Here is a 17082-nt window from a genome sequence, read left to right as displayed (position 1 = left end):
GCAGCGCAGGCTCCTGGCGGCCACAGCCCCCGGGCGCAGCCCCGCGCCGGCACCCCCGCCCCGGCTCTGTCCCTCCCGCAGGCCACCGCGCAGATGGAAGAGAAGCTGCGCGACTTCGCCCGCGCCTACGAACCTGACAGCGTGCTGCCGCTGGCCGACGGCGTGCTCAGCTTCATCCACCACCAGATCATCGAGCTGGCCCGGGACTGCCTGACCAAGTCCCGCGATGGGCTCATCACCACCGTCTACTTCTACGAACTGCAGGAGAACCTGGAGAAGCTGCTGCAGGACGTGAGTGCACGGGGAGGCTGGCCTCACCCACCCCACCTCCGTGTAGACGGCGCCTGCCGCGTGCCAGGCGCTGGTGCGGAGCTGGGATTTCAGGGGTGGGCAAGAAAGACGTGGTCCCCAAGAGAAGGCCGTGGTCCTCGTCTAGGTCTGATGGGGGCGGCAGGGATTTAACCACCCTCCCCTCCTTCAGGCCTTTCCTCCAATGTCACCTTCTCAGGGGGGCTTCTAGAATCCCTTATTTAAAATGTCAACCTCTGCTCAAACTCCCCACCCTTCACACCATCCCTCACGTGGTATATTTTTGTTGATCTTATTTCTTGTGTCACTTGCTCAAATGTCAGCCCCACAGGTGGATGATGAGGTTGTCTGTTTGCTCACTGTTGCATCGCTGGTGTCTGGCACGGTGTCCAGCACACAGTAGGTGATCAATAAATTTTGGTTAAATTGATGAGTGAATGAAAGTAAACAAGATAATGTTCCCATTCAATTCAATGATAATGGACAGCATTTATTAAGGGGCGAAAGATTTATACGATCTGAAGAGAGAAACCAGAGTATTGGACAGCATTTATTAACCCACTACTGTGTGCTGGGGCACTGACAACCTAGCAGTGAACAAACCAGAGAAATATTCCTGCCCTCATGGGGCTGATTTTTTTTTCTCTCTCTCTTTTTTAAAAAGATTTTATTTATTTATTTGAGAAAGAGAGAGAAAAAAAGAGAGAGAAACAGAGAGCACAAGCGAGAGAGTGGAGGGAAGGGCACAGGGAGAGCGCAAGAGAGAATCTGAAGCAGACTCCCAGCTGAGAAGGGAGCCCCAAGCTGGGCTTGAACTCAGGACTCAGAGATAGATCGTGCCCTGAACCGAAATCAAGAGTCCAAGGCTTAATCGAGTCACTTAGGTGCCCCCCCCTTTTTTATTGCATTACTAGGCAGCCCCTGTGGCATCTGTCTTCTGCTCACGGCATGATCCTGGAGACCTGGGATCGAGTCCCATGTCAGTCTCCCCATGGAGCCTGCTTCTGCCTCTGCCTATGTCTCTGCCTCTGTGTGTGTGTGTCTCTCATGAATAAATAAATAAAATCTTTTTAAAAAATAAAAATAAATTGTATTTATCTATTTTAGGGAGAGAGCAGGGGGAGGAGCAGAGGGAGAGGGACAACCCAACTCTTCACTCTCCCCATCATTTACTCTGCTCCAGCTGCACAGTCCTCCTTGACGGTCTCTCTCTCTCTCTCTTTTAAGATTTAATTTATTTATTCATGAGAGACACAGAGATGCAGAGACATAGGCCAAGGGAGAAGCAGGCTCTTCGCAGGGAGATCATGACATGAACCAAAATGAAATCAAGAGTCCAATGCTTAACTGACTAAGCCATTGAGGTGCCCCCTTGGGGCTGATATTCCTTTTTTTAAAAAAAGATTTTATTGGGGATCCCTGGGTGGCTCAATGGTTTGGCGCCTGCCTTTGGCCCAGGGCATTATCCTGGAGTCCCCGGACCGAGGCCTGCGTCGGGCTCCGGCATGGAGCCTGCTTCTCCCTCTGCCTGTGTCTCTGCCTCTCTCTCTCTCTCATGAATAAATAAATAAATAAATAAATAAATAAATAAATAAATAAATCTTTAAAAAAAGATTTTACATATTTATTTTAGATTTTATTTATTTATTTATTCACGAGAGACACAGACAGAGAGAGAGGCAGAGACATAGGCAGTGAGAGAAGCAGGCTCCATGCAGGGAGCCCAATGTGGGACTCGATCCCAGGACTCCAGGATCACACCCTGGGCTGAAGGCTGACACTCAACCACTGAACCACCCAGACATCCCAAAGATTTTATTTATTTATTAGAGAGAGAGCATGAACTGGGGGAGGGACAGAGGCATAAGCAGACTCCTGCTGAGCAGGGACCCTCCCAACATGGGGCTACATCCCAGAACCCTGAGATCATAACCTGAGCTGAAGACAGATGCTGAACTAACTGAGCCATCCAGGTGCCCCTGGGGCTGATATTTCAATGTGGGAATTGGATAGGAAACAGGGAAACAGACAAATCAAGGAATTCCATGATTTCATCTGATGCTTAGGGCTGTGAAGCAAATAGAACAGGGCAATCAGACCGAGGGTCAGGGGCTGCCCTGTAATGCCCAGGAGGCCTCCCCGGAAGAGGTGACATTAAAATTCGGACAAGAATAATGAGGAAGTGAAAGGTATGAGAAATGCTGGGGGGAATGTGTGCTGAGCAGGGTGCACAGCCTGAGGTGAGAAGGGAGTCTGGGAAATTCCAGGAGTATGGAAGCCAAGTGACTACCGTCATGAGGAAATGAAATCAGATATGGGCACAAGGACCAGAAATGGAGCTTTGGTCTATGGGCTTCCACTCAGACCTGAAGGACAGTACATTGGTGTCATTATGGGTTTTAGCATCAAATCTGGTTTGAGTCTGGATTCTTTCCCGAGGTTCATAGGAGTTGAGGGCACAGATTTCAAATGGCCTAGATTCATATTTAGCTCATCACTTATTTCCTGTGCAGCCTTTGCCAAGTCACTTAACCTCTCTGTGCCTCATTCTTTCTGCTATAGAAAGGGAATGTGCTCATTCATTAATTCCACAAATATTACTTAAGCACCTATTCTGGGGCTGATCTAGAAGCTGGAGAATTACCTGGAAATAAAACAAACAAAATCTCTGCCCTCAGGAAGCTGACATTCTAATAGGAAGAGTCAGAAGATAAATAGTAGGCATCAGTTTGGCACTAGGAGGAGGCAAGTGATTTTTTCTCCCCTCAGAACATTAATTATTGAAAAATTTGAAAAGTAGGTATATTAAAACTTAACATTATTTCAAATATTTTATTTTTTTAAGAGGAAGGAAAGCTTTGTGTTTTTTTTTAAGTTTTTATTCATTTATTCATGAGAGACACAGAGAGGCAGAGACACAGGCAGAAGGAGAAGCAGGCTCCATGCAGGGAGCCTGATGTGGGACTCGATCCCGATCCCGGGACTCCAGGATCACGCCCTAGGCTGAAGGCAGGCGCCAAACTGCTGAGCCACCCGGGCTGCCCTGGATCCTATTCTTATTTAAAATTTATTATTTTGCTTATCATAGATCTTTTGCATTATTTTTTCAAATACTGCATCATGTTTTTTTTTTTTTTTTTTTTTTTTTTTTTTTTTTAGATTCATTTATTTATTAGAGACAGAAAGAGCACGAGCATGCGGGGGCAGAGGGGCAAAGGGAGAGAATCCTCAAGCAGACTCCCCATTGAGGGTGTAGCAGGACATGGGGCTCTATCTCAAGACCCATGAGATCGGGACCTGAGCCCAAAAGCCCAAACCAAGAGTCCCAAGCTCAAGTGACTGAGCCCCCCAGGCGCCCCCATTATCATTATTTTTACCACGTGGCCGGGGCCTCAGTTTTCTCACCTGTAAAATGGAACAGCAGCAGCAGTGTGCACCCGGTGGGTGGGGAGAGGGGCCTGGCTGAAGCAGGCCGGGTGAACCCCCCTCACTGCGACCGCCCCCCCAGGCCTATGAGCGCTCCGAGAGCATGGAGGTAGCCTTCGTCACCCAGCTGGTCAAGAAGCTGCTCATCATCATCTCGCGCCCCGCGAGGCTGCTGGAGTGCCTGGTGAGGGGCCCGGCCTGGGCGGGGAGGGGGTGTTTGTGGGGGTGTGTTGGGGGGGTGGGGGGTGTTGGAGCCCGCTGCCAACCCACCCCTGCCCTGCCTCAGGAATTCAACCCCGAGGAGTTTTACCACTTGCTGGAGGCGGCGGAGGGCCACGCCAAGGAAGGTCACCTTGTCAAGACCGACATCCCGCGCTACATCATCCGCCAGCTGGGCCTCACCCGGGACCCCTTCCCAGGTGCTGGCCGGTGGGCGCCGGGGGCTGTGGCTGCACCCGCCAGGTCCCCAGCCTCTGCTCACTCTCTGTCCCTTCCTAGACGTGGTGCACCTGGAAGAGCAGGACAGCGGGGGCTCCAACACACCCGAGCAGGACGACCTCTCCGAGGTAAGGCCCCCGGTCCGGCCGAGGGCTCACCTCCTGAGAGCTCTCTGCCCTCAGTTTGGGTGGATCTCTTGGTGCCTGCTCCAAGCCTCAGTTTCCCCATCTGTGAAATGGGTCGATAATAACAGCTGTTCCTCCATCGGCTTTTTTTTTCATGGTGAAATACGCACAAGACACACCCATGCACACATGGTACAGAACACATACCGTTAAAATTTTTTTTTAAAGATTTTATTTATTTATTCATGAGAGAGACAGAGAGAGAGAGAGAGAGAGAGAGAGAGAGAGAGAGGCAGAGACACAGGCAGAGGGAGAAGCAGGCTCCATGCAGGGAGCCCTACATGGGACTTGATCCCGGGTCGCCAGGATCACGCCCTGGACTGAAGGCGGCGCTAAACCACTGAGCCACCCGGGCTGCCCCCGTTAAAATTTTTTAAAAAGACTTTTAAATTTATTTATTCAAGAGCGCGAGAGGTGGGGGCAGGAGCAGAGGGACGGGAACTAGCCGACTTGGAGCTGAGTGGGGAGCCGGACAGGCGGCTTGATCTTACCACCCTGAAATCATGATGTGAGCCGAAACCAAGAGTCAGCTACTTAGCTAAGCCCACTTAGACATTTTTTGTTGTTGTTGCTTAAGATTTTATTTATTCATGAGAGACACACAGAGAGAGGCAGAGACACAGGCAGAGGGAGAAGCAGGCTCCTTGCAGGGAGCGCGATGTGGGACTGGATCCCCAGACCCAGGATCACGCCCTGAGCAGAGGGCAGATGCTCAACCACTGAGCCACGCAGGCGTCCCCATTTTAACCATTTTAAAATTAAAAAAACTCACTGGGTTTTAATACATTCACAGTGTTGGGCGGCTATCACCTCTATCTAGTTCTGGAACATTTTCATTACCCCCCCCCAAAAAAACCATGTACCCATTAGGCCGGTATTCCTCACTCACCCTCCCCTCCCCAGCCCCTGGCAACCACTAATCTGCATTCTGACTCTATAGATCTGTCTATTCTGGTTATTTCATATAAATTTCATATTTCACATAAATGTATATTTTATATACATTTCTGGGTATTTTATATAAATTCACTTTCACTCTGTGGCCTTTTGTGTCTGGCATAACATTTTCAAGGTTCATCCATGTTAAAAAAAATCCATGTCGTAACACAAATCAGTACTTTATTCCTTTTTATGGCTGAATAATAATATTCCACTGTAGGCATCCACCATATTTGTACGTTGTCCATTGATAGACATTTGGGTTGTTTTTACCTTTTGGCCATTGTATGAATAGTGCTGCTTTGAACATTTGTGTACAGGTGTTTGGACAGCTGTTCCAGTTCGTTTGAGTATATACTCAGGAGCAAAATTGCTGGTCGTATGGTAATTGTGGGGAGCCCTGCATGGGTTTTGAGTAGGTTGGATGTCTCTCTGTGTTAATAGCTCAGCACAGTGAAAATTGCCGTAACCCACCTCTTAGGCCAGCCACACTTTGACAGATGTTCCCCATGTCTAGTACTGACCACTCACGTGTTTTTTTTTTTTTTAATTTGAAGCAAAATATAGAACAGAGATTACAGAGAAGATTTTGACTCAAAATCTGGGTTTGAGCATTCTCTTGAAAAGCCAGAGGTTCTGTTAACACCATCATAGAACCAGCTGGCAGTAAGTGGGGGCTGCTCTATGATAAGGGGTACCTGCCTCCCAGTCATCCATGCCCCCACCTAGCCTGCCTGGTCCCTGAAGGCATTTGAATTTGTAACCTTTGTTTCAAATTGTATCTATGAATTCTCACACCTATACACACACATCTTTCCTCTCTCTCTCTCTCTATATATATATATATTTTATATATATATATATATATATATATATATATTTTTTTTTTTTTTTAAAGAATCTCACTACCCATGCCATTTGTTTAATTTTTTGAATAGGTAATGGAATGACATCACTCAAAACTCTAAAAACTCTAAAAAGGTATTTATCTTTAATTGTTATTTATAGGATTCTACGTATGCCATTCAATCAAACTTGTTAATTGAGTGATTCAAATCTTCCATCTCCCTATTCTTTTTTCTATTTTTTTTGCCTGATTAATCTGATAGTTTCTTTTTTTTTTTAATCTGATAGTTTCTGAGAAATGTGTGTAAAATCCTTGTTTTGAGCAGTTTCTTCCTGTAGTTCTATCATTTTTTGTGCCAGATGTTTTTAGGCTACATTCAGAGGAGCATACAAATTTAGTATATCACACATTTTTGTGTGATATTTATGCAATGAATCTCTTCATCCTAAAGAAAAAGAAACATAATTTTCAAAAAAGGTATACAGTGAAATATCCTATCCCCACTTTGTCCCCCACTGGCCTATATCCCCCCAAATATTATTAGTCTATGTGCTACTGAGCACCTCCCCAGATATGATTAGATAGCTCCCTTTTGCCACAAAAACATACAGTACATATTGTTCCTTGCTCCCCCCCTCCTTAATAAAATATTTTGGAGGCCCTTTTGAATCAGTGTACTGAGAAATGCCTCATTCTTTTTAACAGTGACACGATATCCCTTCATACAGATGCTGCTCAGGTGTTTATTAAACCAAGTTCCTATAGATGAACATACGGATTGTTTCCAATCTTGCAATAAGCAAGATATGCATGCATCATTTTTCACATGCATATCTATAGCATCAATTAAAAAATGCAATTACTGGATCAAAGGGAACATGCATTTGTAATTATTTTATATGCCAAAGTACCTTCCATGAGGATTGTACCAATAGCGGGGTATAGAAGTACCTCTTCCTCCACAGGTTTACCCTTTTGGATTTTTTTGTCAATTTGCTAGGTGAAAAATTGTATCTTGAGGTAGTTTTAATTTGCCCTTCTGCCACTATATATGTTTCAGCATCTTTTCATATGGTTAAGAGCTCTAATTGTAATCCAAATATCTTGCCTATATCTTTTCTTCATTTGTTAGGCATTTTGTTATTGATTTCTGGAAGCTCTTTATACATTAAGGTGATTATTTTGTAGGCTTCTTTCCTAATGGAAAAAAGTTAGGAATATGGCTTCAGAGTCAGACAGTATGGGTTCAAGTCCTGACTTTGGTACTCCCTCACTGTGGCGCTTGGATGAAGGTTCGATCCCCCCCCCCCCCCCCCGCCGTCCTTCTGATTCCTCCTATGTAAATGGAATAAGAAGAGTTGCAATCTTATGATGATGGTGGTGGTGGTCTCCATTTTTCCCTATAGGGCCGCAGCACCAAGGCTAAAAAACCACCTGGAGAGAATGACTTTGAGACCATCAAGCTCATAAGCAATGGTGCCTACGGGTGAGCCACCCGGGGCTCTGGCGGGGGGAGGGTGGCGGAGGCCGGGTGTCTCGGAGGTGATGGCCGGTCCTCGCTCTCTCCCCCTGCAGTGCTGTCTACCTTGTGCGGCACCGTGATACAAGACAGCGCTTTGCAATGAAGAAGATCAACAAACAGAACCTGATATTGCGAAACCAGATCCAGCAGGCCTTTGTGGAGCGTGATATACTCACTTTTGCTGAGAACCCCTTTGTGGTTGGCATGTTCTGCTCCTTTGAGACCCGGCGCCACCTCTGCATGGTCATGGAATACGTGGAAGGTGTGGCTGCCTGCAGGACTGCAGGGAAGATGGGGGGATGCCTGCTGGTCATGGTTGCTCAGTGGCCTGAGCCCTAGTCACCATATTGCCTATCCACCTGTATGTTTATCTGCCTATTTAGCAATCCAGTCATTGATTATCTATCACATTTGTTTATAATCTAGCCATCTGTTGGTTAATCTATTTTCATTTCATTTAATGTAGGTACATCTTCCCTCCATCTATTCATTTGCTAATCTATCGGTTTTTCCATCCATCCATCCATGTACCATCTCTCCATTCATCCACTCTTTCCATCCATCCATCCATCCATTCACTCATCTATCCATCCATCCACTCACCCATCCTATCCATTCATCCACCCACCCATCTACCCACCCACTCACCTATCCACCCACTCTCCACCCAACCATCATCCATCCTTCCATCTATCCATCCATCCAATAATTTAATTATCCATCTCTTTGTCGATCTACATATCTGTTATCCATCTTAAAACATTAATAGACTTCATTTTTTTAAATTTTTTTAAATTTTTTTAAAATTTATTTATGATAGTCACAGAGAGAGAGAGAGAGAGAGAGAGAGAGAGAGGCAGAGACACAGGCAGAGGGAGAAGCAGGCTCCATGCACCGGGAGCCTGATGTGGGATTTGATCCCGGGTCTCCAGGATCGCGCCCTGGGCCAAAGGCAGGCGCCAAACCGCTGCGCCACCCAGGGATCCCAATAGACTTCATTTTTTAGAGTATTTTAGATTTACTGAAAAATTGACTGGACACATTGAGTTCCCATAGACCCCCTTTCCTCACAGTTTATTCTTTACATGTTGTGTTCATGTGGCACATTTGTTATAATTGAACCAATATGGATACATGATTATTATTATTTTCTAAAGATTTTATTTATTTATTCATGAGAGACACAGAGAGAGAGAGAGAGAGAGAGAGAGAGGCGGAGACACAGGCAGAGGGAGAAGCAGGCTCCATGCAGGGAGCCCGATGTGGGACTCGATCCCAGTACTCCAGGATCACACCCTGGGCTGAAGGCAGACACTCAACTGCTGAGCCACCCACGTATCCCTGGATACATGATTATTATTATTTTTTAAGATTTTATTTATTTATTCATGAGAGACAAAGAGACAGAGGCAGAGACATAGGCAAAGGGAGAAGCAGTCTCCATGCAGGGAGCTCGACATGGGACCTGATCCCGGGACTCCAGCATCACACCCTGGGCTGAAGGCAGTTGCTAAACCACTGAGCCACCCAGGGATCCCCTGAATACATAATTATTAACTGAAGTCCCTATAGTAGGGTTAGTTGTTTACCTTGCACATCTATTTTCATCTATTCATCTTTTTATATATCTAGCCATGCAGTTACCTATCCATTTATTCACCCACTTACTCGTCACTTATCCATCCATCAGTATCTATGTATCTATTTATTAACTCATCATCTATCCATCTATTTACTTTCCATATTTTTATTCCTCCATCTACAACTATTCTAGCAGCCTCTCATCCTATTTGGCTATCTCTTTATTTTTTAAAAAAATATTTTATTTATTTGAGAGAGACAGAGACAGAGATAGCAACTGCAATAGTATAGGTAGAGAGGAGAGGGAGAAGCAGGCTCCCCACTGAGCAGGCAGCCCAACAGGGGCTCCATTTTAGGACTCTGGGATCATGACTCACTGGCTACCTCCTTCCATTTGTCCACAATTTATCCATCAGTTTATCCATGTAGCTATTTACTATCTATCCATGCAGCCACCAATGTATATTTTTTTCATCTGTTTATCCACTCATCCATGCTTATAATCACCTAAATACTAATTCTATCCATTGCTCTGGTTACACATACTGTGGTTATTAAGAGATGCATTGTCGCATGGAGTCACACTATGCTGCCCCAAGCCTTTAGTCAACCACCTGTTCACTCAACAGATGTCCCCTTGTGGTTTTCCTCATGCCACATGCTGTGCCAGGCCCTGGTGACACAGTTGGGACCCAGACAGACACTCCTCTCCCTCGTGGAGGTTACCTTGTGGTCTGTGTAGCCAGACAATAAACAAGCCAGAGGAGACCAGGCGATTTCACATATAAGGATGGCATCGGGGACCATAAGGAAGAGGAAATCCAAGCACAAAGTCTCTTAAGTGAGAAGGTGTCTGGATTTGGAGGAGCAATGAAAAGGCCAATAAAGCTGGAGTCAAGTGAACAAGCCAAAGGGAGAGTAGGGGGAGATAAGGATGGAGAGGTGATGGGGTTGAGCATGCAGAGCCTTGCAGAACCCTGAATGGGATTGGATTTCACTCCAGGTGCAACAGACATCATCTATAAGGTTTTAAGCAGAGCTGATATGATCTGGTTTATGTTTGAGAATATCCATTTAGCTGCTGCAGTGAGGGCAGAAGCAAGGAGACCAATATGGAGGTGATGGTGCAAGTTTTAAGTCATATACTTTCTGAGTGTGGCCCAGCCCTAAAGTCTCATTTGGAAGTAAATTCAGCTTGGTTCTCATCATAAGTGTGTGTCAGGATTCCCTAGGGTTGTGACCAAATGCAGATTCCTGAGCTCCACCCTTGTGGAGTCTGATTTGTCAGTTCCCGACACAGAGCTAAATCTGGCTCAGGCAGGAAGAAAAAGAAAAAGAAAAAGAAAAAGAAAGAAAGAAAGAAAGAAAGAAAGAAAGAAAGAAAGAAAGAAAGATTTTATTTATTTGAAATATTTGATTTAAAAAAAATCATGTCACTTTCAGGAATGGCTGTATCTGGGTGCTCAAACGATGTCACCAGGAATCTCTTCATCTCTTGACTCTGCTCTTGCATGTGTGGACTTCCTTCTAGACAGGCCCTGGTACAGCAGAGTTGCCACCCAGGAGATCCCGGTTTATGTCCTATGAGTTTAGCAATATTTGTGATAATAGAAGGGAAAGTCTGAGGGCTGGTTCACTGAAGTGACTTGGGTTACACGCTAACCTAGAGTCTGCACCTGGAAGAAAATCTGGCCCTTGTAAGAGAAGTTAGGAATAGATTTAGGAGACTAAAATAGGAATGCTGTTTACAGTAAACTTAGTAGGGGCCAGGAGTCTACATTTTAAGGCCTGAGGCCCTCAAGATTCACACTCCAGGAGATCAAGACTCATGCTCCTAGACTCAGTCAATAAGCAGGCAGGCTTTTTATTCTCTTCTTTTTTTAAAAGATTGTATTTATTTTTTTTAAGAATTATTTATTTATTCATTCAGAGAGAGCGAGAGAGAGGCAGAGACACAGGCAGAGGGAGAAGCAGGCTCCTTGCAGGAAGCCCGACGTGGGACTCGATCCCGGGTCTCCAGGATCACACCCCGGGCTGCAGGCGGCGCCAAACCGCTGCGCCTCGGGGGCTGCCCAAGATTGTATTTATTTGAGAGAGAACCTAATGGGGGCAGGGGAGGGGTGGAGGAAGAGGGAGAAGCAGACTCCCCACTGAGTAGGGAGCCTGACGACATGGGGTGCAATCCCAGGACCTCCGAGATCATGACCTAACCCACAGGCAGGCACTTAACCTACTGAGCCACCCACACACCTCCAGGCTTTTATTCTGACCAGATCTCACCTCCATCATCAACTCCTCACCATCTGACTCAACCTTTCTCTGAGCCTCAGTCTCCTCATGTATGAAATTGGCTGATCAGATTAACTTTGGAGGCTGACTAAGAGGAAGAGAGAAGCCTGGTAGAGAGCACTCTGCATGTGACCTGGGGAGGGGAGGCGCCTCTCTGAGCCTCAGTTTTCCTTAGCTGTAAAATGGGAACAATGTGAGGTGAGGACCTGGTGCGTGTTGAGTGCTCAGCTCCAGGTTGAGGTGCCTCCGTCTTCACGTGGGCCAACTCCTTCCCCCACAGGGGGGGACTGTGCCACCCTGCTGAAGAACATCGGGGCACTGCCCGTGGAGATGGCCCGCATGTACTTCGCTGAGACCGTGCTGGCACTGGAGTACTTGCACAACTATGGCATCGTGCACCGGGACCTCAAGCCTGACAAGTGAGCCTTTCCCATCACTTCCTTCCTGCCCCTCGGGAAGTCCTGGCATGAAAGGGCCAGGAGTGAAGTCGACACAGGCAACACTTCTGAGACCCACCCCCTCCCCATTGCAGCCTACTCATCACCTCTATGGGGCACATCAAGCTCACGGATTTTGGCCTCTCCAAGATGGGGCTTATGAGCCTCACCACCAACCTGTACGAGGGCCACATTGAGAAGGACGCCCGGGAATTCCTGGACAAACAGGTGTGTGTGCGGGCATGGGGGTCACCATGGGTGGAGTGACCCCACAGAACTGCGGGGCCCAGGGCCTGGTGGGGGGCTCAGCTCTCCCTCGAGGCCCCTCCCGTGGCCAGGGCGCAGGCTGACGGCCTGCCCCCAGGTGTGTGGGACCCCAGAGTACATCGCACCCGAGGTCATCCTGCGCCAGGGATACGGCAAGCCGGTGGACTGGTGGGCCATGGGCATCATTCTTTATGAGTTCCTGGTGGGCTGCGTACCCTTCTTTGGAGACACGCCCGAAGAACTCTTTGGACAGGTCATCAGCGGTGCGTGCCTCTGTGGGGGGCAGGCAGGTGGCATGGGTACATGGGCCAGGCCAAGGCCTGTGGACTCCAAAAGCGACCCCCAGCTCTGCCTTTTCTGCAGATGACATCCTGTGGCCAGAAGGGGACGAGGCCCTGCCCACGGACGCCCAGCTCCTGATATCCAGCCTCCTGCAGACCAACCCCCTGGTCCGGCTGGGGGCAGGTAAGGGGTCTCCTTTCAGAGAAACTAAGGAACTGGGGGTCATGGCTGGAGAGTAGGACTCCAAGCCCAAGTGGTCTGGGGCTCTCTCTGCTGGACTGGGCGGTCTCTGGAATTCCCTCCCCTTGCCCCTCCCCCGCTCCCTCCCCAGGTGGTGCCTTTGAGGTGAAGCAGCACAGTTTCTTTCGAGACCTGGACTGGACAGGACTGCTGAGGCAGAAGGCCGAGTTCATCCCCCACCTGGAGTCCGAGGATGACACGAGCTACTTCGACAGTGAGCAGGGCCGGGGGGTGGGATCCCGTGAGAGGGGCCCTGGGACCCCAGCTGGTTAGGGGACCTCCTGGAGGGGGCGTGACTGCTCGGAGGCGTGGCTGGCATAGAGGCGGGGTTCAGCCTGAGAAGCCGGGAAGAAACCAGGTTGGGGTAGGGACCCGGCCTGGACTAGGGTGAGTCCTTAGGTTGGGCCTGCGCCTGGGCCTGGTCTGGTGCAGGGTGCTAGGACCCAGAACGAGCGCCAGCACGCGGTGGGGCGGGGCTGCCGGGGCAGAGTCGGGATTGCCACTGCCACGGGTGGGATCTGGAGGGGGGGGCTTCTCCGGGAGCCTGGGAGGGTGGAGCTGCGACCCAGCCTGGGGGAGGGGCAGAATCGGACCGAGGATGGGCCAGGGGCCTGGCGGGGGGCCTGCAGCCGGGCTGGAACGCGGGTCCGGTGGGGGAGTGATCTGAGGAGCGGACCCTTGCCTGCGGTTATGGCCCTCCCCCCAATCCTCAGCCCGCTCGGACAGGTATCATCACGTGAACTCCTATGATGAGGATGACACGACGGAAGAGGAGCCCGTGGAAATCCGCCAGTTCTCCTCTTGCTCCCCGCGCTTCAGCAAGGTGGGCCAAGGCTGGGCCAGGGGTGCGGTGAGACCGGGGGTCGGGGCCTGGGCGGAGGCGGGGCTGAGGAGACCGGGGAGCCGGGTCCCAGGCCGGAGGTGTCAAGCCGGGGAATTACCGAGGGGGCAAGAGATCTGGGCGTGAGAAGCCCTGCCGGGGAGGCAGCATGCGGGTCTTGGGACTGGCCGTGGCAAGGAGTTGCATCTGACGGGAACCTGGACGGATGTGCCAAGGAGGCCCGCAGTGGGGCGGGGCTGGTCCTGGTCGGAAAGAGCAGCGGGGCCGGGGCGAGCTTGGAAGGCTGGGCAAGATCTCGCTTTGAGGAACAGCGCGTAAGGGGGTTCAGAGCCTAGTCTGGGCGACAATAGACGTAAGTGGGTGAAGCAAGGAGAGCATATTCTCGAGGGCCTGGGCAGGGCAGGGCCTCACTGCAGTGGGGCGTGAGTTGAAGAATGTAGGTGGTCGGGGTACTTCTCGGAATCGGGCGGGGCCCGGCCTTGGGGGCGGAGCCCGGCCTTGGGGGCGGAGCCCGGCCTTGGGGGCGGAGCCGGCCTTGGGGGCGGGGCGTAGTGTGGGCGGGTCCAGCAGCGGGAAGCGGATTGGTTCAGGAGCGAAGGCGGGAACTGGGCCGGGCTTGCCTCCCACCGCCCGCCCGTTCAGGTGTACAGCAGCATGGAGCAACTGTCGCAACACGAGCCCAAGACCCCGGTGACGGCAGCGGGGGCCAGCAAGCGGGAGCCGAGCGCTAAGGGCCCAGATGAGAAGGCGGCTGGCAAGCGGGAGGGCCTGGGCGGCCTGACCCTGCGGGAGAAGACCTGGAGAGGGGGCTCCCCAGAGATGTGAGCGGGGGCGGGGGGGGAACTGGACTGGGTTTGGGGGCGGGACCCGAAAGGGCGTGTCTCTGACCACTACCCCTTCGTGCAGCAAGCGTTTCTCGGCTTCCGAAGCCAGCTTCCTGGAGGGGGAGGCCAGTCCCCCGCTGGGCGCGCGCCGCCGTTTCTCCGCGCTGCTGGAACCGAGCCGCTTCAGCGCCCCCCAAGAGGATGAGGACGAGGCCCGGTTGCGCCGGCCTCCCCGGCCCAGCTCTGACCCCCCAGGGTCCCTGGAAGCGCGGGGCTCCAAAGAGGCAGCTCAAGGGGATGGCACCCCCAGCGCTGGGGACGCTGAGGCCGGTGAGTGCCCTCTCCTGCTGCCTTCCCCAGTTACCCAGTGGCCGGATAGTGAGTATTTGTTTCAGTGAGCCTCGTGCTGTTTGTGCAAGCTCTCACCCACTCTTCGCACTCCAGCCTGGGGACTCTCATCAACATGAGGAACACCCCATATTCCATGATCAGTCAACAAATGTATATGAGGACGCCTCTGTATCAGGGGCTGTGCTAGATGAATATGTTACCTGCTTTCGTGAAACTCACAAGAGAGAAGTGGGAAGAGCATTCCAGGTAGAGGGAACAGCATGCAGGAATTCTGTGACCTTGGACTGACTCCTAACCCACTTTCTCTGTTGCAGCTGACCGCCCACGCCCAGGCGACCTCTGTCCACCCTCGAAGGACGGGGACTCATCAGGCCCGAGGGCCACCAATGATCTGGTTCTGCGCCGGGCGCGGCACCAGCAGCTGTCAGGAGACCCTGCTGTAGAGAAGAGACCTTCTCGAACGGGGGGCAAAGTCATCAAGTCGGCTTCCGCCACTGCTTTGTCTGTCATGATTCCTGCAGGTGATGCTGGGTTCCACATAGCAGGGGAGGGGCTGTCTCCATCTGTGCGGGAATCAGGAGCAGATACAGGGAGAGATGGGTCTCTGGCGCCTATCTCTGACCATGATTCTGTGTCTGCAGTGGACCCCCATGGAAGCTCACCCCTGGCCAGCCCCATGTCCCCACGATCTCTCTCCTCTAACCCATCCTCACGGGACTCCTCGCCTAGCCGGGACTACTCACCTGCTGTCAGTGGGCTCCGCTCCCCCATTACCATCCAACGCTCTGGCAAGAAGTACGGCTTCACATTGCGTGCCATTCGGGTCTACATGGGTGACTCGGACGTCTACAGTGTCCATCACATTGTCTGGGTGAGTACACATGCTTGGAGTCTCTGTCCCAAGGTGAGGGGTGGGTGGGGAGAAAGAAACACACACACACACACACACACACCACACACCACACCAGTGATGAGGGACTGCTCAAACTGTAGAACCAGGACCTGGATAAGAGTCCTCTGTGACCTGTGTGCTTACTTCCCTTTCTGAGCCGCAGTTTCTTCTTTTGTAAAATGGGGAGAATGATCATTATTTCATAAGGTGCTATGAGGATTGCTGTGCATGCGGAGCTAGGCATCTGGCACATGAGCTCAAGGAGCTTTCTTTGTTACCAATCCTGTGACCCTACCCCTGTGGGGTGTCTTGTCCCCAGCACGTGGAAGAGGGGGGCCCAGCTCAGGAGGCTGGGCTGTGTGCTGGTGACCTCATCACCCACGTGAACGGGGAGCCTGTGCATGGCATGGTGCATCCTGAGGTCGTGGAGCTGATCCTTAAGGTGAGTACAAGGGAGGCAGCATCCTGCGGGAAGAGCCTGGGAGGGCTGGAGAGATTCTGGGGAACTGAAACAGCTGGAGCAGCCTTCAGCAGAGCATTTCTCCCCTATCTTCCCCTAGAGTGGCAATAAGGTAGCGGTGACTACAACGCCCTTTGAAAATACCTCCATTCGCATTGGCCCCGCCCGGCGCAGCAGCTACAAAGCCAAAATGGCCAGGAGGAACAAGCGGCCCTCTGCCAAGGAGGGTCAGGAGAGGTGAGTGGGGCCAAATGCAGCTGGCAGGTCTATCAATAGCAGGCTGAGGGAACATTTGCGTTTTCCTGTTGTTGTTTGAGCAGTGGGCGGGGCTAAGGTGGGAGGTGGTGAGGACCTGAGAAGGGAAGTGCCCAGGAAGAGTGGCCGGCCCGCCGGGCCATCAAGCAAAAACAAGAGGACAGGGAGAGAAGGGCTGGGAAAGCGGGCGAAGCCCGGAAAGGAAACTGTGCCAGGTTTCTAGGCAGGGAGAAAAACCTTGTAGGGGTGTCTTGGGAGGTGGCCAGGGCCAGCATTTGTCAGTTAAAGAGGGTGCTGTCCAGGAGAGCTGGTTCTGACCTGTTGGATATATTTAGATGTCTGGGAGGGCTACGAGAAGTGATTCCTACGTGAAATGAGCACGCTAGACAAGACTGGGCCAATTGAAATAATTTCTTCCCTTAGAAGTAGGAGGAGCTAGGAGAGATGGGTGGGGCCACGAGTGTGTGGTGTTTTGTTCAGAGGGTTTGGCGGTTTGGCCTGGATAAGTCGTTGAGTGGGCATTTGAGTGAGAGGAGCCAGACAAGACTGAGTCTAGTGAATTTCTTCCAGCTCTGTTAGGCCGGTTGCAGCTGGGGAGGGAGGGGCTAGACGGGTGGGCGGGGCCAGAAGTGGTTGGGTTGGTGTCAATGGGTGTTTTTCTGGCTTGGGGTGGGAGAGGCCAGAAGGGAACTGGGGG

At 50.8% G+C, this 17082-nt stretch overlaps 1 protein-coding gene across 2 annotated transcripts in view; it reads left to right on the top strand.

Moving 5' to 3' along the window:
- The window catches only part of MAST1 (microtubule associated serine/threonine kinase 1), a 29916-nt gene that overhangs the window by 10918 nt on the left and 1916 nt on the right, over positions 1 to 17082 (top strand). For both annotated transcript variants that reach the window (XM_055343887.1, XM_055343886.1), the window contains exons 8-25: positions 82 to 291; positions 3818 to 3919; positions 4022 to 4154; positions 4234 to 4301; positions 7551 to 7630; positions 7720 to 7928; positions 11817 to 11955; positions 12069 to 12201; positions 12338 to 12503; positions 12604 to 12705; positions 12854 to 12976; positions 13476 to 13585; positions 14246 to 14424; positions 14510 to 14757; positions 15093 to 15299; positions 15420 to 15649; positions 15990 to 16112; positions 16231 to 16367. In XM_055343887.1, the coding sequence (XP_055199862.1) occupies positions 82 to 291; positions 3818 to 3919; positions 4022 to 4154; positions 4234 to 4301; positions 7551 to 7630; positions 7720 to 7928; positions 11817 to 11955; positions 12069 to 12201; positions 12338 to 12503; positions 12604 to 12705; positions 12854 to 12976; positions 13476 to 13585; positions 14246 to 14424; positions 14510 to 14757; positions 15093 to 15299; positions 15420 to 15649; positions 15990 to 16112; positions 16231 to 16367 (2699 nt within the window). The remainder of the gene's footprint in view (positions 1 to 81; positions 292 to 3817; positions 3920 to 4021; positions 4155 to 4233; positions 4302 to 7550; positions 7631 to 7719; positions 7929 to 11816; positions 11956 to 12068; positions 12202 to 12337; positions 12504 to 12603; positions 12706 to 12853; positions 12977 to 13475; positions 13586 to 14245; positions 14425 to 14509; positions 14758 to 15092; positions 15300 to 15419; positions 15650 to 15989; positions 16113 to 16230; positions 16368 to 17082) is intronic.

The sequence above is a fragment of the Nyctereutes procyonoides genome, unplaced genomic scaffold (assembly GCF_905146905.1).
Source record: "Nyctereutes procyonoides isolate TBG_1078 unplaced genomic scaffold, NYPRO_anot_genome, whole genome shotgun sequence".
NCBI classification, from domain to species: Eukaryota; Metazoa; Chordata; class Mammalia; order Carnivora; family Canidae; genus Nyctereutes; species Nyctereutes procyonoides.
Note: the sequence above shows the minus strand (reverse complement) of the source record. Positions and strands in the feature narration are given on the sequence as shown.